This window comes from Spea bombifrons, chromosome 13 (genome assembly GCF_027358695.1).
Source record: "Spea bombifrons isolate aSpeBom1 chromosome 13, aSpeBom1.2.pri, whole genome shotgun sequence".
Classification (NCBI taxonomy): Eukaryota; Metazoa; Chordata; class Amphibia; order Anura; family Pelobatidae; genus Spea; species Spea bombifrons.
In genome coordinates, this window is record NC_071099.1 from 17,988,753 (window position 1) to 18,011,859 (window position 23,107).

At 43.2% G+C, this 23,107-nt stretch overlaps 1 protein-coding gene across 2 annotated transcripts in view; it reads left to right on the forward strand.

Moving 5' to 3' along the window:
• The first annotated feature begins 1,803 nt into the window (after positions 1 to 1,803).
• Positions 1,804 to 23,107, forward strand: part of LOC128471661 (rho GTPase-activating protein 39-like) — a 30,630-nt gene continuing 9,326 nt past the window's right edge. Inside the window, exons 1-3 of one of the 2 annotated variants that reach the window (XM_053453625.1) lie at positions 1,804 to 1,978; positions 13,990 to 14,421; positions 20,866 to 22,105. In XM_053453625.1, coding sequence (XP_053309600.1) covers positions 1,968 to 1,978; positions 13,990 to 14,421; positions 20,866 to 22,105 — 1,683 coding nt within the window. In that variant the 5' untranslated portion in view covers positions 1,804 to 1,967. Of the gene's footprint in view, positions 1,979 to 13,989; positions 14,422 to 18,137; positions 18,288 to 20,865; positions 22,106 to 23,107 lie in introns of those variants that run through there. The other variant, XM_053453626.1, reaches the window with a different exon arrangement.

Genomic DNA, 23,107 nt, shown 5'->3' on the forward strand with positions numbered 1-23,107 from the left:
GTCACGACTGATTACAAGGACCTCTGCATTAAAACTTCGTTATTGGTCTGAAATAATTGAAGTCGGCATCACACACTAGATGGAGCTACAATAAATTAATTTACTGTCCACTTAAAGCACTGAGAATTCAGGGAACTTTTTTAATGTACAATAACTTCGTATTATTGGCACTAAAGTCTTGTTTTAAAGTGTCTTCTGGAGTACATCGATATCATGTTTCGTGAATCTGTGGAAGTCCAAGCCTTCGGCGTCTTTCCGCACCTTATAGTCTAGGGAACATGCCAAGTCAGTGTTGGTTTGAGTTGCTCCAAGGTTTAGGACTTCATTAAATGAACTAATTAGAACTTGTTGGTTTTGTGTTTCAAAAGGTTTAATTGCTTTGGAAGAATTGGAAAGGACAATGTTGTAACTGTGGGTTGTTGGGTTCAATGGCACAATGTGGCAAACCCACCATTACTTATTAACTAAACATAGCAAGGATTCATTGCATGCACAGTGAAAACTATAAATATTGGGATTCTGTCACACTATACGGCCATACATTGCTTACCCCAACGCTGCGTCAAAGTACCCAAAACTGCGTCAAGTTTGGCATTTGAACCCAAAAGGAGACTCTCGAGCAATTTAGTTAATTTAGTTGACTGAACTGGAAAAAGTTGCATTTGGGAAAATGAGTGATACTCTTAAAGTTAAGGTTTGACGAGGTGATCTCTGAATCAGGTTATAGTGGGAGCCACCATTTACAGAATTGATTTACAGGCCAAGCACAAGCAATTCACCAAAGAATACAATGGGCAAGTTTTGCTCGGCCAATGTAAGTTCAATTTAGGGGAAAATTCACTTAGATCACTGGCCACTTTAGGTCCTGGCATGTCAACCAAGCTCCAAGAAAGCTTCTCTGTGTTGCACAACTTGGGGAGAATGTTATAAATGGCAACTTATACTCAAGTGGAGCCCCCCCTCAGAGAAACTCAAACAATAGTGTATTCACAAAGCATTACTTGTGATTTTCCCCAATTATGGCTGCCATGTTCAAACTAGCAAGTCAGCTCCATTCTGATGTTCTACAGTTGAGTGAGACAAATTTAGATTTTTGGTTTCTTCTCGGCTATGAGCGTCACTCCAGAAAAGAAAGTTTAATAGGTAGAAGGTCTGGGCCATTCATCGGCTGATCTCATCATAACTTAACAGACTCTAAAGAAATTAGGAATTATGTGCACATAGCGATGACCTCTATCCTGACCGGCAAACATAAGCGATAGAGTGGCCATTCCGTTTTCTGGGTATGGGATGAATAATAAATATATAATAAATAATATACTGAAACTAATCTGGGAGCCCTGCTTCTAAATATACTTCTCTTCGGAGATAATTATGGACATCATTTCTGCAATTGTGTAACATACATAATGATTACTTGAGCTGTGCCAGGTGTGATCACCATGGGTACCTTCTAAACCTAATATGAAAATTAAACATGAGATCTAGAATACTTTCCGGGGGGGGGGAGCTTAGTTACTTGTGGGTCCTGTGCAGTGGAAGGGAAGGCATGTTTGCCAATGACATCTCCATGGGACCTCCTAGATGGGACCCCCCCCCCCTCCACTCCCTCTGTGAGTTAAACCTGCAGAGTGGAGTAAGATTCCCTGGCAGGCAATGGGTTAAGCCCCCTCCCTTCTCCTGCCTCTTTTGTGAGGGGAATGCAATCCATGTCCCAGCTCTGAAGCCAGAGAGGGGGAGGATGTGCTGGGAGTGGAATCGGATTACACATCCTGCCTGGGAAGGGAGAGCCTGACTCACTGCACACACAGGGGAGGGGAAGACACTCTGCTCCCTTACACACTTTACCGAGACTGGATCCCAACTGATCATAACAGGGATCCCAGCACCCAACCGATCCCCAAACAAGGACTAACTGCTGAACTCCTGGCTCTGGACCAGACCATGTGAAGGGGGGCATCAGAAACATGGCTGACAGGTAAGGGGGGTCTGGGCAGCCTGTTGCACAGTGGATGAAGTTGGGGGCACTTCGTGTAAGAAGCGCTGCCAGCATCTCCTAGCTTTGGCTTAGAGCTGTATGGAGTAACATCTGGCTTCAGACCACATGAAATCATTCCCGAGGTGTTCGGTGTGTTGGGACATATTGCCTCTTAGAATCCGAAACCACAAAGTTAAGCGTTTCGGGATCACTCCGGGTCCTGCAGCGGTTAATTCGAATTGGAGCTGTGTAATGTAGCTGTATTAGTGCTTATGGTCTATGGGTAATGGGGACTGTATATGTGATCATTTAATACCTATCTCCATATAGATGTTTGATATATTGTATATAATAATAATATTTGGGTAATCTAATCATGTTTGCTAAACATTATTATTATACTGTGAAAAGTTGTAGCATTGCTCTGTTTTTATATAATGTATGTGTGATATATGTGGATATTTCAGATACAATTATTTCAGTACTGTGTGTGTATGTGTATACACACACACACACACACACACACACACACACACACACATATAGGTATATGTATATATTGCTTTGTGGTGTTGATCTGTGTGTAAATGGTCTGAATAAATATCTGATACTAACTGCATATTCTATAAAAAAAATCTAACTTTTAGATTTAATTGGTTGCTGAAACATGGGGTAGAATACAAAGTTATTGGTACAGTATGGGGAGTCTGGTGACAAGGGAAAGCTGTTTAGATGTGATCGCTAACATAATAAATGTATAACATGAACTGTCCCAAGAGCCAGTCATACTGATGAAGCTGCAGTCCCGTATGCATAAATACAATATGTATAATAAACTTAGGGGAACAGCAGTCTATTTTTACTTAGTGAATTATATTATAGATTCCAGTTGGTAGATAAGTGGAACTGCATCCCAGCAGAAGTGGTAGCGGGAATTTAAATATGCATCGAGTAATCATAAAGCTATCCTGAATCTAAGATGAGGCCAAGGACCGATTAAGGTCTGAGTCGCTACATCAATAAAGACACTGGAAGACCCGATTGGGTCTGATCTGCCATCAAATTCTATCTTTCTATGAAGTAATCTTGTTAGAATTTACCTTGTATGTGGCCAGCTAAAAATAAAAATGGCTAATTTCTAAACGGCTACACTTTACATGTTTATACAAATGAAATGATTTTATCCTGTACATTATTATTATTTATTGTGTTATATAGCGCCATCATATTCCGCAGCGATGTACAATGGGTAAACAGGACATAAGTAGTACATAACAGTGTGACTTACAGAAACAAGGGGCACGGAGGGCCCTGCTCAAAGGAGCTCACAATCTAGAGATCTTTTGGTATTTAACAATAGAAATGGAAATGAGGACAGGACTGGATGAGCATTAGCTGGGAGCGTCTTGTGTTAGGATATAGGGCAGTACAGAGTTGGTAATATTAGAGGGAGACGTAACCGTGTGATTGCAGGCATGGGGCTGGAGGTGGTGAATTAGGGCACATTTTTGGGTCAGATTCTGCATATGGGATTTAACTTGATCTCTTCAAGCAGCAGCTGCAAAACTCTTTAATGAAAGGAGTGTGAATTGTCTTCCAGCCAGGGTTTCGGGGCAGAGCGTCGTCAAACAGGCTTGGCTGATCTCTTCAGAATGTAATAATTGCAGCTTTGACAGAACTTCACAATATTCCCCTCCCCGTTTTTATTAGCCAGAAATGTGAGATATTGATATTAGATTGCAAGCCCTTGTGATCATGAGTTGGTTTTTTTTTTCTATGAACATGAGGAATGGCCCCTTTTAGGGTCGGATGGAGGAGACGTTAAGTGAATATTGTTTCTGGATATGAGAACAGGAGAGTTTTTTTTTTCTGGAGTCTTTCTTTTAGCCGCTTCATTCAGCCGAGTGGATTCCAGAGACTGTAACGTTTTAAACGCACGTTAAATCGCCCTACTTCCTGCTTCTAAAAGACCGTTTGCTTTCAGATACATTAACTTTTAAATATTCCATGGAAAAACAATATGGCCACTGTTCCATTGTATGTCGGCCATAGACATAGGTCCATAGAACATTAACCTGTTCAGTGCCAGGACTTGCATGCAATACGGCTGATGTTAAAGAAATGTATATGTTATTGGGGTAAACATGGAATTTGACAGCAGATAAGAACCATTTGGCCCGTCTAGTCTGCTCGTTTATCCTCATGTAAAGACTCAGACTTTGATCAGTCCTCGTTCTTGTCTTAGGTTCAGGATAACTATATGCCTATCCCATGCATGTTCAAATTTCCTTACTCTATTAGCGTCTACCTCTTCTGCAGAGGAACTGCTCCACTTATCTACTACCGTCTCAGTAAAGTAAAAAAATATTGTCAAATAGCCTTAGGGCCGAGAAACCTTGAGACATATGATTGTATTTGGTTTTCTTTAGTACTTTTGTATGCTTCTAATAACTGTTGGGGGCTGGGAGTTCCTATTCATCTTACTTGCTGGGGGCTTCTCTTTGTGAAATTGGGACGGGATGGTAGCTTAGAAAAGTATGAACCGGTACCCGCTGATTTCCCGGATGGCGGTACGACCAGGGAAGGCTGTATGTTAGGATACGCGTGTGAGGGGTACGGTGGTTACGTTGTTACATGCTATGAAGTTCTAGGCCAGCAATGCCTACTATTCCATTCAGTCAGGCACGATGCGGATGATAGGGATTGTTAATCATCTTAACGCTGCTGCTCTTTCCTCCCCATGGTTTTATGTCATATTGGAGTTTACGAATTGTTTCAGTTGATGCAGGGAAGTACCTCTCAATATTGCGGGCAACTTAAATACTCAATATCATCTTAAGACTTGACGTTGGCAAATGGCCTTCCCCTTCTCAGTCCCAGGATGCCCATGTGATGCCCGTCTCTTTCCCAAACATACAATGCACCCTTCCCTGCATTTCTATTGAGACGGGACTTTCTTGACTGATTTAGGACAGTTGGTCACTAGGCCAGTCAGACTGTCCCATCCTTAGATGTTTGTAGCAAGAATGAACCGTGTATAACAGGAGAAACTTTATTCCATCCGGGGGGGGGGGTACCTGCTCTACAATCCTCCGGCAATGCGGTATGTGATGCAAACATGATCCGGCTTCCACGACACGCAGAGAGCGCAGGTTAAAGTATGAACAGTGCGTGTATTGTTTCAAACCTGTCTTTACTCAGCTGTTTAAGCCATCAGATCAGGTATAAGTGACACGCTAATTATTACGCTGCTCACACGGTCCAGGAATAAGAAGTATTTTGGGGGGGGGGGGTTTTGGCAATTCAAATAGAATCGTGAAGCCGGCCGGGCAATTCTAACTCTGAGCGAAACCAGAAAATGGGGGGGTGGCGGGGGGGTAAGCAGCGCGTTTGATACAGAATTCCTCAACGCGTGTGATTCAGACACATCATTTGAAGCCGACATGTTGAGTCTTGTCCGCACCGTATACCTCTCTCGTCCTGTGGGCTCTTGTCTAAAATATGCTTTTTTTTTTTCTTTTACAATAGATAATCGCACAACAAATACGATTTGAAATGGAATTGGTGGGGAGTTTTTCGGCACCCCAGCTGTGTGTATTCACCTTTTTATTTAGTGTTCAAAAGAAATTAGGAGAAAAGGCTGAATGGAAGTAAAACTGTACATAACAGAGTAGGGGTATTAACTCTTTCTGGTATAGGGCCTGCGGCGGGCTGTGGGCTTCTATTTTTGAATGATTTATCTAACGCATATGAACTAGGTGTCTGCCGGTGTTACGTCTGCGGTGCTCCTTGTTACTAATAATGCGGATAAGTGATACATGTAACTAAAAACCGGCCAGACTTTGTCGGGGACACTTGTGATGAAGCTCTATGTCGGTGCCACAAGGATCAGCGCTGACCCCTGAACCATCAGAGTGGGCATTTTATGGGTGGCGGATCAGGAAACCCATCACCTACTTCTCTTGGACATATATATACGTCACGTGTCGCTAAACTCTACCATTACGTACGGCGAGTAATTGATTCCCTCCTGCGGAGGGAGGGCTGGCCGCGTTCAGCCTGGGGGCAAATCCAGTGCAGTAACCTGGTAATAAATCTGCCCCAGAACCAATTTGCCAGGAAATGTGTGCTCTGTATGTATACTATCCTGCCCCGTCCAAATGTATTTCCAGAACGCATAGGAAATCCAATGAAAACACCGAAAACCTTGAACTCAAAGCAGCCAGGGATTAATTGCCCCTCTGCCCCCTTTCCACCCTTTCCTTGCTCCTCTTGTGAGTTTAAACACCCCACATACTGCGGGGCAGCTCTCTCACCCGTGCTGATCGGCAACACGTGAAACATATATGTGCGCTGGAAAAAAATGGCCGCAGTGGTCACTTTAATGGCAAACCTTTCCCCGGCTGTTGTCGTCTAATAGCAGATCGATGACAGTTTAACCGAAACGTGTTTTTCAAGCTACGTCGCATGCGTTGCGATTCTCCCCCCCTCGCGTTGTGTAACCTGTACACAAGAATACTAAAGACATGGAATTTGCCAAGGGGGATGGCGGGGCGGCGCGTGCGTTTTCCTTTCCGGGGTAGTTACGCAGGGGTATTTTTGCGGTGACTGCAGAGCTTTCCCTCGCTATTTAGTTGGGGATTTCTATGGGAAAATTGTTGTTTTTTTGGATTCACATAATTGACGTCAAAAGTCGATTACAACCCTCTTTATTACAAAATGTACCTTTTTTTCCCCTACTATTCCTGGAGAAAATCCAATTTGTCAGCAATATGCTTTCCTGCATGTTTTAGACTAAACATGTTATGCGATGGGTAACGGGGTAACAGGGCGCTCTTACTGCCCCATTGAAGTTGCCGGCCGGGGGAGGGGCAGCCGATGTGTATTAGCCCGTCTGGGAGCTTTAGGCCAGTGAATGATGATGGTTTTGTGGTCAATTGGCATGCGTGAAGAAGGGGGAGATGTCACACCTTCACAATGAGTCTGGGGCAGATGTGTCTTTTCCTTTCTCAATTCATCAATCACCCCCCTGGGCCTTCTTCCTTCTTACCCCATTGTTCCCTGGGGATGTTTTTTTATGCATTCGCCATCTTATTACTCATTTAGTGGGTTATATCGCGTCAAAACAAATATATATGTTTACAAACATATTGCTGGTTAATTTAATTTGTGTCTTTTTCTGACTGTTACAAAGAATAGATCTTCTCATAACAGCGCACGGGGCTCTAGATATAGAAAATGACATTAAATGTTTTAATTAAAGTACAAGAGCAAAGTTTAATTCAGAGGAGGAGAAATGTTAGAACAAGAGGCCATAAGGAAGGAAGTTTTATTTTTACTGAGAGTGTGGTAGGTAAATGGAACAGCCCTCCTGCCGATGTGGTAGCGGTTGATACAGTTAAGGAGTGTAAACGTGTATTTGTCCCCTGAATCTCAGATTAAGGTTTGAAGGTTTTCTGGGGACGTGACGAGGCAGGGATCGACGCAGATTTGGTGTCCATTGAAATGTAAAGCTGAATTAACCGGTGTCGTGATCTTTTAGGTGCCGGCAGGGAGCGGGGGTCCTGGCACAATAGGCTAGCGTTTCCTTTAAGAAGAGGGATTGCCATTGTCAAAACTAGAATTTGTTGTGTTAGATGAGTGCTTTTCAGGCGATTTGACTCAAAGATGAGGCGTCGTAGACCGGGCACGAGGTGTGTCGGGTAATGCGTTTACACTCATTGTGTTTTGATCGGCTGAGCGTTTGTGTTGGGCCTTGGGAAGTGTCCTCTGCCGAGTAATATCTCATGATCGCTGGAGGTCACGTGTTAATATCTTTCATTTAGAGAATAATGGGCAGAATGGATAACTGAATTCATCCGCATCTCCTTCCTGTCATTAATACGATAGCGATTAGCCGACCTAATTTACTGATAAACCCAATCCATTCAATGATTAACCCTCCGCTGATCTGCTTCCCTTATATGACTTTTACTACGCTCAGCCCTGTTTGTTCAGCCAAATGAGCAACACTTGGAAACGACGACTCTGCTCAGCACACAGCGGGTCCCGGTCTAACTGGCGTCCTATGTTTTCGAAAGAATTTGGCACCAGATCTTCCCCATGAAAAGAGAAAAAACCCATTAGGAATACAGCGTTAATTATTAGTGCGCTTTATTATTATCATTACGGAGATCATTGGAGAGACTTGTCTCTTCTGTTAAATCCAGTGGATTTCTTTAAACATGGCAGCCTTGGGTGCTGTTCTGTTGGGAATTCTAGCTACTGGGTTCCAACTGGGTTTATCTGAAGGGTTACTTCTCTAAGTGATGTGTCTTCAAGCTTTGAACTTACACTTATCTCCTGCGTGCAGCTCAAGTGTTCCTCGGTGAAATGATAGTCTTATTAACCCCCAGATTTTTCCAAGAAACACCACGGAGGAACGCTTCACAACTCGTGGATATGTCTAGAGAAAGAGGGCATAAAACCCCTCATGTTGGTACGTCTTGGCACGTTGTCTTGAATACCCGTCAATTTGAGGGATAATGTGGGGGGCCTTCATGTTATCCCTGAATTAAAAGAGCTCTGGGATCCACTATGGAAGGTGGACAGGGCTTGGTAGGGTTTGTGGTAATGGGCAAGTTGGGCTGAAGTATATTTTTTTATATATAACTTATATATAACTTATTTTTTTGTTTTTACCCTAATCGTGCCATGTGCTGGTCTAAAAAAAGCGGATAAGTGCCTTTGTCTGGGCGCATTCTTGGTAACACATTAATACTGTATTTATATGTTTTGGAGTGACTCCCGGACCTTTTTTTTTTTTAAATTTAATTTATTTCAGATTGCTTGTTATGTTATTTCTTTTTTAATCCCCAATTGACAATTATAATAAGACTCGGGGTTAATACTAAACAGCTGAACAACACATGAAAGTCTGGAAGAACATCATTACTTACAAAAAGCGCCAGCCTGTGTCACAGTCCATAGGAATGCCAAAACACGGAAAACTTACTATTAAAAATGTAGCTCTTCCCGATACTGTTCCAAATATGTGAGTTTATGGTCATAAATAACGACAAATACTTATCAGGCGCTGGTGATGTTTAATGAACTTAATGATGTAAAATATACTCTAACCATATTGATGATTCACAGAAGCAATATAACGCTTTCATTATTCATTGTTCAGGAACAGAGGGAGCTTGTGCTATGGATTACTGGAGATAGGTGAAGTCTACTTGTCCTTCTAAACCTCATTTATTTGTAAAATAAGTAAATAAAATAATCGAACTATTAGTGTCTTTTTTGGTAACTTTTTATAAAAATCTATCACGGTTCGGTGGGGCCATCAGCGGGAAAATTCCATTGGTTCTATATTTAGAATTCCTAGTAAATGTAGCCCAGTGTTGCTTAAACATACTCTTGTGTGCCTGCTCCTTACTCGCGCTGCTCTTCTCGGATGGGATCGCTCATCACCATTGATCTGGTCCTAACAAGGGAGGTTTTTTTTCTCTCAATCGCATGCATGAGACCTCGTAAAACTCCAGTGCCGCTTTAAACAGTCTGTGTATGAGCAGAAACCTATAGATTCGTTGCCTGTAGCAAAGTGGTGGATGGGAAATTCAGCGCAGAGCAGTAAGGGAGAACAGACGCATCATTGTTTGAGATTTTTTTTTTTTTAGGTCGTGTCTCGTGCCTTTTGTTAAGCGAAGCATTTATTTTGGGGCAGAAACCATCGTAACGCGGGGGTCAAAGTAACAAGTTGCAAAACAATGCCAGTGAAGGGGTTAATGATCTCTCTGTCCTGTAAAGATATTTGAACACGTTCCTTATAAAGAAGTTCCACATTTCGGGATTACAATGAGTTTAGGATATCCCCCCCCCCCCGTTTCCCCCTTCGTCGTGGCTTTCTGACCAAGACGGCACATTTGGTTCCGAAGATATTTCCCACTTAATCAAATCCCATCTGCTTTAAATTTTATTTTAAACGTTTTATCTTCCCGTGGATCTGTTGGCAAGTCAGAGGCAAAAATAATCAAGATTTCCATTGTTTTCCTTTTGCACAAAAGCATAAAAACCCAGGGAAGTTTTCTGCACAGTGGCTTGAAACAGAAACGTCTATTAAGTACAGGGTACTGGCAGCCGATGCTCTGGTCTGAGTAGGGACCATGGATGGAAATTTTATTTCCTTGGCATCTGCCTTTTCTTAGACAGCGGCCGGCGGCTGCCTGAGCTTTAGGACTCCAGCCGAGTTCTTATTACTCGACGGATTTTTGGCCGAGACGTTCCTCACGCTAGAGGTTTTTTGTGTAAGGAGTTACATTGACCGCAGTGCCAAGAAGTGAATCGGAAAAAGCAAACTGCAGCCTTCACCCAATTTACTGCCGTGTGCGTGGGGTCACGGGGGGACGATTTATAATTCTTTAAAGGAGTTAATGCCGGTTGTGCTCTTCTAGAAGAAGCCGAGGCTTTGTCTAAACAACTTTATGGTCCTGGGTGCGCCGTGCACCTGTGCATCTGTCACCTATATGGGACGAAAGATAAGTGGACTAAAAATATATATAAAGAATAACACCACTAAAAAAAGACTTGATACTATAAAAAAGTGTAGATTATACCACCATAAGCCTTTACTGCTTTCTGAAATAGCAGAATGGCAGGAAACGCAAAATACATAAAAACCCCAATAACTTTATATAACTTATATAATGGAAAACCATTGATTCCAGATGGCTGAGACACTGAATACTTCATTCAAAACACCAAGTCAACATCCAATTCCAAATGTAATTAAACTCCCAAATACAGTTCTAACAACATATGGCAGTGATTGCAAACATTTTAATGACGAATTATAGCTTTTCCTAAGCCTATGAAAAATGGATCTATTATGGGCGCATAACGTTCTTTATCTTATTTATTTTTTTACAAAAAGAATGAGCAGGGGACGTATGGAACGGTGTAAAGAAAATAAAAGTCTTTATAGCAGAAACAATATGGCAGACTAGATGGGCCAAATGGTTTTTATCTGCTGCCAATTTCTATGTTTCTGCAGTGTCCAGTGAAATGGGTGCAGGTGGATCAGTTAGTGTGTCTCTCTCCAACGTGGGCCAAATCATGAGCCACCTGAACACGTGTAAAGAGTAGTGAAGACTTGGTCCAGTGTTGGGTAACTGAGGTCTAGAACATGACGCCTGTAGTGCAGGTTCTAGGTTGCATAAAGATCAAGATCCCGATAAGTAGAACTCGATGGGTTTGTTCTAGATGGTAGCTCTATCATTCCTTAAAATAAACCTCGCCAAAACAAAATTGACCCCAAATAAAAACCGTTTGGCTGCTGTTTATGTACATCGACAGACTGCCTTTCATTTTCAAAAGGTTTCTGTTAGATGTTTTTTTAGAAATGACGTGAGAAAGAGAAACCCATGCTTGCTGTTGGCATTAGATCACAGCATGAGCGCATCCAACCTGGCACTATACAAAACTAAATCTCAGGGAGTGACTACCCAAACATGTCACGGCTGGATGTATGGGAAGATGCAAACCATAGACCGGCCGCGGTGGAGCGATCTAGTACTGAGCATTACATTCTTCTGAATACTTATTTATGAAGGTGGTTCTGAACATTAACCGACCTCATAAAACCTGTATATCCTCTGTACAAATGGCCAAGTGCCACCCAGCAAAGCTTCTGAAAAGTACAAAGGCCCTGAAGCTACCCGTGTGTCTGCCAGATGACAGGAACAAGTTTCTGAAATAAACTTCAGGGGAAGTTTTTTGCCAATTAGAAGCCGAAACAGTGAGTAAATTTAAACATGTACCGGGTCGGCATACGGCTATCCTGTATCTAAGACAAGACCAAGGACTGAGGCTTTACATCAAAAAAATTAATGATTATCAGCGGTCAGATTCTGTGGTTCTGTGTTACTATTATCTGAAAGGACCAGAGACTCTATTGGACTACAATTCCCATGATGTTGAGGGGAGTTATAGTAAGAAATAGCCAAGAGCAGCCGGGTGGATGTTGTTGCTCTCCAGACATTCAATGCACTTTTAATGCTTTAAATTTAAACAATTTCCCCTTGCGAATTCATGGTGGGGTTCATGAGAATCCCCACTCCGCATGTCCTTATCCGTAAGAGATAAATTCAGCCAGACACATCTCCTGCTTACCTGCGAGCAAGCGTTTTAGGGAGTCACAGAGTACTTTACATGCATTCTTCATTAGACGCTGCGCTGTGTACACGCGTGTATTTATGGCAGCTTTTGTACTCATAACTGTTTAAAGTGGCAAGTTTTGGGGTTTTTTAGAGATTTTTTTTTATGTTCCTGTAAACTGGAAAACAGAAATTCCATTTGTGTTTACCCATTTCCCATTAGAGAAAATCCAGTTAAATATTAACTACTTGAGTAAACCAAGTCCTCGCTATACGACCGAGTCGGCTTTACCGAAACAGAATGTGTGTTGCTTTCATCGGCTCAGTAGGACTCGGCAGGTTCAAGGTGCAGCGGAGAGGAATGAATGGAGGGGGTGATAAAAGTAAATAAACCCAGACTTATGCCTGAACGTCGCTTTTGTAGAACCGTTGTCCACAAAAAATTAAACTTGAAAGGGAAAGCTGATAAAATAATGTGAAAGGGTTCCGTTGTAGCTCTGTTATGGGACCTCACTAATATCAAATATAGCACAGTATCTGTATTGGGTATGGTATGAAAAAATGATTTACCTCTAAAATAAATCCTAATGTATTTAAAATAAGATGTGCACACATTAAAATGTACAAACTAAAGTACCTGGCCAACAATAAACCTTCTTCACCGGTACCGAGAGTTCCTTGCATTACAACAAGGACAGAGGTTACAAGAACTCTGAAAATAGAGCTCTGTATCCCATGAAGAATAGCAGACGGGGGCAGAGAACATTAAATAACAGAGAAAAAAACACATTGGGGTCTTTCGCTAAAAGGCGAGTCGTCAGGAGAGTTGTGATTTCAGCTCCTTGACTTCCCTATATATTATGAAGGATCAACCCCAGCAAGCTTCTGCTGGAAGAAGAGCTTGGCCGGCCCTGTATAATGCATAGCTGAGATCTCTTCAACTATTGAATTATGTTGGGCCAACCCTGACCTGGCCTGCATTGACCTTTCTCAAAAATAGCAGAATAATTTACACACCAGAGCCAAGGGCCCACTGTTACCCCGTCCTGTACTAATGGAATAATGGTGCAAACAATTCTATGCCGTCTTTTCACTAAATGTAGAGTAAGCCCCAAAACAGATTCTAATAAATCTCAAGTGACAATCCAAGCATTATCCAACCTGTCAGACGAACGGAGTGCCCTCTTAACCATCTACCCTGCCAGCTTAATGACAAATCTGGAAAAGCCCATGAAGTTCTCGGAGCTCGCAGCCAACTTGGCAAGGCAACATCCGGGGTCGTAGGTGTACGTCTTAAATGGCCAGTCCTGCCCAAGCACAAGTAGCCAAGTAACGGAGAGTTGGAGACCGTTTAAAGCCAGGATCTCCACGCCATACAATAGCCATAGAAGCATTGGATTTACAAAGATTTCATACGTTTTAGTGGTGTGACACGACGAGGTTAATATTTTGAAAGTTCTTATCACATTTAGAAGGTTTTGGTAATGAAGGCCGCTCTCTGCTACTAGTTACAAGCGAGCGCAGGAAACATTTTCTTCCTCTCTCTTGTAATATAGACACATTGTGTGAAGGCAACATGTGTTATGTAGATAAAACACCCAAAGCAGATCTATAATTTTATCAAATCCAGCATACTTTATAAACCCTTATAATGTTTATATCTTAAAAACAGCAATGTATACATATTAAAACTCATTTTATTTGTGTACCACCATTCGGTTATCCTAACTTTCTTTTTTTCAAGCTATAAGTAGTTTTGTTATTTTAAAAGCTTTGGAGACGCCAGTTACTCCATAAGTCATTAATTACTCTTTGTATCATCATTTAAAAAAAGATTTGTCCTTTATCTCCTGCCCCTTTATTGTTTTGCAGCTCAGACTGGGTGGAAATCATCGAGCCGCGCTCCCAAGAGCGGATGTATGTAAACCTAACAACTGGAGAATGTGGTTGGGAGCCCCCACCAGATGTCCACATCCGCCAATCTGGTGAAAACCAGTGGTGGGAGCTCTACGACCAGCAAAGTGGACGGTTTTACTATTACAATGCTCTGAACCATCAGACAGTGTGGCATCGACCCCAGCAATGTGACATCGTGCCTCTGGCCAAGCTTCAAGCCGTAAAGCGCGCCTCTCAGCCCAATCTCACCGGGCGGGCCAGCCAGGAGCGGATCTCTCATTCCGGCAGCATCGGCAGCGATGGAGGAAACGCGGCGAATGATGTTCTGGTGCTTCAGGATGCTGAGTTTGGAAAGGACGGAAATAAAAGGAAGGGAGACAGCATGGACAGCCGAACGAGTTCAGGGAGGTGAGTCGGTCGTAACTATGAGTGCTGCTGAAATTAAATATCTAATCCATAATATGCCCTACGATGCAATTTGATGTATGCTTGCTTTCCATCCTAACAAAGGCCATCCTTGGGGTCTGGGCAGCACCTTTCTCCTGTGCCCCATTCTGCATTAACCTGCTTGGTAACGGAAAAAACCTACTGGAGGTTTCCCCACAGGTTACCCTTCAAGGCACCTCCTCGGTCACCTCTGTGGCAGGGCTGGCTCTGGTCCTAATTGATATCGATAAATTATTAGACATTTTGGGATGTATTTACAGCCAAAAAAATCTACATGAGTCCAATGTTGCAATAAGTGGGTTATATTGAGTGGTCCCGCTTTCTTCCACCAGCATGGCACGCTGTAAGGCTAATTTCCCCGCTCATTAAGTAGGGGGGTAACAGCCGTGCAGAGTGTTTCACGTAGACGCTGCAGGGCGCATGAATGCTGCGGGGATTTAATTAGTGGAAACTGATGAAAACAAGATGTCGTGACTTTAAAGGCTGCCGGGATAGCAGGGAATTAGCGTCTTTCATGTGACTCAGAGTTATCTAAAGAGGGAAGGAGCGGCTACCGAGTTAGGTGGTTGGAGCTCACAGTTTACCGAGTATACTCTCTGGGGCCCGGGGTTTGTGCAGGTGTGCGGCTCCGCTCAATGAGTACACACGGTTTCTGCTACTTTAAGTTGACTTTTCATTAGCAGATCACCTAGCAGTCACCTGACACAATTACAAGGTGTTCACGTCCTTACAAAAATAAATACCCGGGTTATGACGAACCTGCCAATGAAGTGCTATTACAAACAATGCGGGCAGCTCGCCGTAACAAGGAATCCGCTTGCGGAAATCTGCAGCCGCGGCCCGACCCTGGCGTCTGTGTCCGGGTTTCAGGAGCGCATGCTGGGGCTCACTGCAGCTTGTCCTGCGGGGCTTGCCAAACAGGCCTTTAAAAGATTGTTCACAGCAAACTGGCAAATGGCTCGGGACACCTTTTTTATAGCTAACAGATGTTACCGCTTACACCCATCCTGGATTCCTGATCCAGTATGAACTAGACGGGGAGTGAACAAATCTCCAGTACCATCTGGTACTCGCAGGGTTAAACAGACACACCGGCAGTGTGCATTTATTTCAGAATACTTTAATTTACTTGCCTTTAAAAGTAAATTCTCTAATATTAAGTTACCCGTGACTGTATTTATATGTATTGTGCCCAAGGGCCTGTCCTACTTGAGTTTACAGTGCTTAGTGTTTAAAGTGCCAGCGTGTAGTGTTGTATAATGGACGGTTTTTGGGACATATAGGAATAACACGTGATTACGTATAATGTTTGCGTTGAGCTCTGCTTGCATGCACGCAGATAGCGACACACGTCTCCATGTGCCCGCACGCTGCCTCGCTTACACCCTCAGGCTGGCAGGGTAGCTGGCGCTGTAGCGTTTGCTGACCCGAGCAGCTGTTGCTGGAATCCGTTCAGTCAGCAGATATCCGTGTGTGTCCTATCTTACCAGCCGAACAATGCGGCCTTTCATGAGCGGACTCGCACGGCCCTTGCAGAGAGGACAGCTGCAGCATTGTCTGATTCGGGATTGGAGAGGAAACTAATCGAGATGCCTTCCCGATACCATCACTAACCGCTGTCTGAAAGATATTCCCCTGCGCAGGAACTTTATAATGTCACTAAATGAGCCTTTTATGTTCTTTGAACCCAGATTACCAATCTTCTTCCCGTCGTTGCCATGTGCTTGCTTTCTGGTCCATATGGAGACTACTTACTAAGGCGTATGTTCAGGGTCCCCCTATAGGGGGCATAGTCCTTCGCAGACCTCCCTTATGCCCCTCTTTTTCCAGGAGCTGGGTATGCATATATGACTGTGTGCTACAGCCCTAAAAGTTATAATAATATGTATAAAAAACATTTAAAAAGTCTATTCAGTTGAAATATATTTATTCTTTTTAATTAGACAAATATTTTGCTTATGAGACGAGTAGCTCTGTGTAAAAGCTATCAGAAGCAAAATAAATAATCCTGGTAATAAAGTATCAGTAGTTAGGTGAAGGAGATGCAGGTCCCCCGAATGGAGACGTGCAAATTACTACAATTCAGTTCAAACTAAGAAAACCTTCTTTATAAGTGATGGATTTTATTGTATGCTTAACATTTACTACCCAGCTTTATACACGGCGGTGTACCTTTTAAGCATGGGGGGGAGTGCTTTATGGACAGGTGTTGGACTCGAGCCTTCGGTACAGAAATAGCTCCTGGTTTGTATCGGGCGGCAGGTGCGATTAGTAATTTAGTAAGAGCAGAAATATGAATCAGAGCCGACAGCTGCTGTTTGTTTAGTTTCGATGCCATGTTTAACATGTGTGAGCGAGGAGTAGGACGGGGATGGTTTGTGCTGGGGGGAGAAGGCTGTGTGGAGGGCAAACGAGGGATGATGATGGATGTTGAGACGTCCGTCAGACAAGCAACCCGCTTCTGTGCATTGCATACGATGCTTGCGAGGAGTGTGTCGGGTGTAAGCTGGAGCAGATCCCGCCATAAATCCTGGGAGGAAATTATTCTTCGCGGATGTTCATAAACTCCACCGGCGTACACTTCCTGATTACACAATTCACACTTGTTGTTGTGCTTGTGAATGCACATGCGCGGCAACCGGCACAGATAATGAGTTTACCGACGTAGATCGCTTTCACTATGTAAAGGGCATCGCAGGTAGTTATATGCCCGCTGGTATGAACGCTAGTGCCGACGCAAAGAGGTAAAAAAAAAAAAAAAGCAAAAGAGCTTGAGTGACATATAAATTTATAAAAAACAAAAAAAAATAACACTGGAGGAACATGCTTTCGAAAAGGACAGGACCGTTATTTTATAAACATTAAATAACTGCCCCCTTCTTGTTCCGTTGAATACTCCGAGGGCTATAATTCCACCGTACTAGAAACTATTATTAACACCAGCAAGCGCCGGCGGAAAGATGGCTTCTTATATCCGAATGTCTTCTGCCGGCAGGATCGGTTTTACTCCCTGGATGAATTTCAAAACTTCGCCGCCGCGCCGATAACTCGCTTCTGACCTTCTTGTAATGATAATTACGCTAAATATGGAGGGTGCCAGTTTTAAATCAGTAGTTGAACTCTTTTTATAGGTGGAAACATACTATACTATACTAGTTACTGTGTTAAATCCTCCTGTTCACAATGATTTCAAAAATATTCCGTTTTTATAATGTTTTTTATTGTTTAAGAAAAAAACCTTGAAAATATGTAGACAAGCAGAAAGTTTTGAAGAACAGAACAAGGAGTATCGGGAAGGGATAACTCGGCTTTCATCGTGGTGTTGGTGACAGGTGGAACACATTGTGGATTATTTTCTGTGTCTCTGGAAGGGGCTGTCCGTGTTATGATGTCATAGCGATGCTTTGCCCACATAAAAAAAAAGTTGTTTTTATTTAGAAACAGAACCGGAGTGTTCCCGGCTACGGCTCCGTTTCCTGAAAGCCAAACATAATAAAACGTGTAATTACTGCTTGACAATGACAGGAAGAGCTATTCTGAGGAGGACGGGGCAAGGAAAGTCTTTGGAGGTCGAGCTACTGTGGGAGAAGGTAGTCGCCACATACGAGAGCCGGGGGGTAGAGAGAGAGAGAGAGCGCTGCCCAGAGTCATAAATAGCGGACGGATCCTGAGAGGTCCACATGATATTCCTCCGGGAAAGCCGGACTTGGATAGTTGACTTTGGAGTCCTTAGGAACAGTTAGTAGATTTTCAGCTTAATGCACCTGCGGTCTAGTTTGTACTCGCCGTCAACAGGTCCTGGGCAACATGATCCTGCATGACTCGAGGTGAGAAAAAACGACGTTCTACCACTAGCCCACTCTTTACTTGATAGACATTAGAGATGTTAACTGGTGAGTTCTAATCACAGATTCTTGCTGGTCCTATCTGGCCGAATATAATTAATTAATATAGATTTCCTTTTATATGTAAAGCCAGCCTAACGGAAGCAATTCTATGATTTTGTTATTAAACATTGTCCCTTTATGTACAGCTTCATTCGGGTCTTTATATACTGTATATTTATATAAATATATGTTTGAGCTCTCCGACTGTGCAGACAAACACTCAACATTGATGTAACTTTTATTAGAATGCTGGTGGAAGTCGTGAGCATCGGGACAGTCAGGAGGTATTTTATTACCAAGAGAGAAATATTTGGAATATAAAATTCTTTAAGACTGAGCAATTTGGGTGGTTAATCGCATTCATGGTTATTTTATCAAAAAACCAAAATGTACAGAATATTTGACTGTTGCGTTATTTGTAACCCGCTCCCCTGCCTCGAACGCATTTATTAACGATCCTTTACTATAACGATATTGTTCATATTTGCTTTCTTATTTTTTCGTGGGAATTTTTCATTTATTTTCTTGTCCAGGCTCAGAGAACGTATGAGAAACGTTGATTAGGTGCGGCTGATGCGGGATTCATTATAAATGCCACCTCCACTGGAGGAATAAAATCCAACAAGTGTTCCTCGCAGCGTCTGATGAGTAATATTCAGCCCACATTCACAGAGGTCTGTTTCACGGCGTTCTCATGCGCGGGTGCAACAGCCTCTGCACAGCACAGCCATTTAGGGCTTTGTTTAATAGTTAATAGCTGGGCCAACTCCGCAGCAACTCAATGAATTCACTGTATGCCGAGTTACTTTGAGCCGTTATGCGTTACAACGTACCCTGCCGAGGACTCCGCTGGACTTATTTTGAACCCTGTATCTTCAGACTCTCAGCAAGATCACCGCAAAGCTTTAAAGAAGATCTGCCACTTTCCCCAAATCTTTTATATCTCACGGTTCCGAGAACTAACCCTATGCCATGGCGATTACATATTAAAATAAGCAATCTATACAACGCAGCCCCTCTGCCACACAGCAGGGAGCCAATCGGCCGCTTGGGGCACAGCGCATCGGTCAAAGGTGGAGTGCTGGCATATGACATCATATTCTGGCGCTGAGTGGGCGGCTGGCGGGGCTACCTAGGGTTCGGCCTAGGGCAGCCGTTGGGTTCTGGCAGCGTTTGTAAGAGTAGGTGAGGAGAAAGGAGAGAACGTTAGGAGAGGAAAATGATTACATAAAACTGGCATTGCCACGGGCTGCCACCAATCTCACCTTCTCTGCAGTGAAGCTTTAAGCCAATTACCTGATTGACAAACAAACAAAAAAAAAAGCTAACGGAATAGGGAGTTTTAGTAAAAATATGTAATTATACTAAAAGCCACGAGAGCCTTTCCTCTTTAACACAGAATGTGATCCAAGGAGCCATTGGTTACTTCATTTAACACTTATTGGCAGTTTTAAACTCGGGACTAAACCCATGCCAGTCCTGGCCTTAACTAATAAATGTCTTTGACTAGTATTCTTCGGGGTATTTAAATACGTCTCATACAGAAGTATACGTCTCATGCTGAAAGACTCCTTGTTCTAAATGCATTACAGGGAAAAGTATGTTTTTCGTACGGCGCTGTACACGCTTTACATCTGTGGATTAACCTTAATCTCCAACCATTGTAATTCTGAGGTTAACAAAGTCCTACAGCGGGTTCTATTTACAAAGGAAATCTCCATTTATTTTCCAATTACCAATCTACCCCCCCGCCCCCCCTCTTCTTTATACCGTGTTTATCCTTTTTTTTTAAATTTTTTTTAATCCCTCCTCTATAATTTCACTATTCTCAACTTTCTCTATCTCGCACCAACACAAAAGCTGGATTGTCACCCTTAATCCCCGAAACATTTATCGAGTTCCTATTTCCTGTTGTCCGGAGCGCTGTGGGACCCAACCCAGCCGAGTCCCTGGCAGGCGATTGTGCGAACATTGAGTCTGAAACGTCACAACAATCCCATTGTTCTAATCTGACAGCGGATGCGTAAAGGTCTAAGTGTGAAGGACTGCTAAAGGCTCCCGAAATAGAAAGCAATGCAGTCGTTTTCTCGTCAACACCAACAACTACCGGATAATATAACAGAGCTTGAGGCATTATTTACCCGTTTCTGGATGTTTTTGAATATTTCAACACCTTTTCTTTTTTTTTGTTCATTAAAACTAATCTAATAGCATTCTTTTAATGTGATATTAGAAGAAAAAAATCTAATTGTATGGTAATCTGACTCGATCTGATATTGGATTGTTATCACAATGTATAGCGGGGGGGGACAAGACTATGGGTGGCTTTAATATTTAACATCTAAATATAAAGTAGCAATTTTGCACACTCCAAATCTTAAAAATTACCCATAATAGAGAGGATAATAGGGCCCCTGCCGAACTGGAATCATAAACCTCTCCTGCCCCTTGCGTGTCACAAGTGCCATTGTCCTTACTTTGCCCGTTAAAACTCTCGTTTTATGGTTTTCTCTTGCAGATGGCAGCCCGTGCCCGGGACAAAGGCAGCCATGCTGGTGAAGGTGAACAGTCTCAGGCAGGCTCCTGCATCCCCAACCTGTGCACCCCAGCAAAACAGCATCCCGAAAAACTCTTCTACTAAAACCGCTGGACACGCGCAGCCTTTCGCCGAGAAATCTGGTGGGGATCCCAAGCAGTCCATGCAGATTAAAAAGACTGATAATGGTGGCTTTTGTCTGGTTTTATCCAACGGGGCCAATGGCCAGACCCCACAGAGAACGCCCACAGGCACACTTCAGCCGCCATCTCCCAGATATGGCTCTCCGCCTCCCATATATGACGAACCTTCAATGGATTCTCCCATTTATGATGAACCACCTGCAGAGATGGACTTTGAAAGCATGACTGCACGTTCGGTTTCTCCACCTTTGTCCCCAACCGGTAGCCTCCACAGTCAACCTCTGCCCCCAAAACTCCTTCCCTATCCAAGTGTTCACCAGCATAAACACAAGAGGAACCCATCCGCCACAGAATACAGTCCAGCGGGTAGGGAGTACATTAAGCACATGGTGAATGTTGACCAGTCCTCGAAACAGACTACATCTCCCACTGGGTCCCTTGACGCTCCATCCAGACATCAGCCTGGTCAACTGGCCCTGAAGGAGAGTTTCAAACATTCTTGGAGGGTTTTGGAAGCTAATGTTCTTAAGAACATGGAGGCCCACCATAATCGCCAGAACAGCCTTCCTCAAGACTACCCCACGGTTGTGAGTCAGCAGGATTCCGGCTACTCTACGGGACCTTCCCCAAGCTTGAGGAAAAAGAGGGGTAGGCGGCAAGGTGCTGGTCAGATAAGACCAGGCTCGGTGGGCAGCAGCAGTGAGCTTAATGCGCTGAATGAGAAGCTGATTGCCGAGATGAGGACAGTGGTCACCAGGTCCCCTGTCTGCAGGGGAAGCAAGGCCAGCCTGGACACCGAGATGCTAGAAAGCACTGTTGCTGCCGACAATAATAAAGTGAGGTTTCGGATGGACTCCTTAAAAAAATGTGGTGGGACAGGGTCGAGGGACGATGTCACAGCCAGCAGTAGATCTTTGTACAGACCTGTTCCCGAGCGCCGTGAGAACGTCGGCGTAGAGGCACCAGCACAAGAAGTGGTCCGGCAGAAACGAACGTACGAGAAGATAGATTTCCTGGAGAAAAAGGTCACCAGTCAGATCAGCTTACTTTCATCAGAGTCAACAAAGACGGCATCTCAGGTAAGGAACTCGCAGCCCTTTGTCGTATATTTGAGCAGGTTTGGGTTTTTTAAGGTTACAAGTTGTTTCAAGCCAAGGCATGCAGACACTTTGTTTACTACAGATGTCTAGTCATGTGTTAGGTATGACTTGTTTAAGAAGTGTCTGCCCTATCTGGAGTTTGTCGCCATGTACTATCGAGGCACAAATCTAGATTTAAGCTCTTGTTGCCTAATTCGGCTTGCCCTTAAAGCCTTAAAGTTCGCCGTGAGGTAGCCGGTTAGAAGAGGAGCAGGGAGTTGGGGAGGTGGTGGTGGGGTGGTTTGTTGTATACTTGTTATGGATGGATGTCTGCCATGGGGAGATGACCCAGGAGGAAGTCCTTAGATCTGATTAATGTTTTACTTTGATTTGATGGTCCAGTTTGGTCCAAAATCTGAAATTCACAGGGTCATATCTAGACACTAACCAGGCATTTTTGAAAGATTTTTGTGTTCTTTACAGTTCCATAAATTAAACATCATTAGGTGGATGCCAGATAATTGGGTTAAAAGAGGCTAGTTTTGGGTGCAGGTGACACATTATGCTTTCCATTCTTGTTTTCTGGATTGTGCTGTTATTTAAATATAGAAACCTAATTGTTAAGTGTATTCCTGGACAGCCAAAGGAATTTTAGTTTTGGACCAGCAGATCCCACCTTTAACCGCTGCACCGCACCTTCAGCCACAAACGGATTTATTTTGGTGTGGAAAGCGAAAACCACGGACTGTTATTATTATCCAAGCTTCATTCCAAGTGTGATGGCATAAAGATGAGTGTCCTCCCTGTAACACTGTGCATATTGGATCTATTTGAAGACTTAAATATCCGCTAATCAGATCGTGCCTTTAAGTGCGTGTATGACGTAAAATTTTGTATAGTAAATAAAAAAAACTAAAATGTGCTCCTAAATTTCCTGTTCATTCTCAACCAAAAGAGGCAGGTAACGTTCTATTGGCTGAATCTGTATTTTTTAAATAGTAT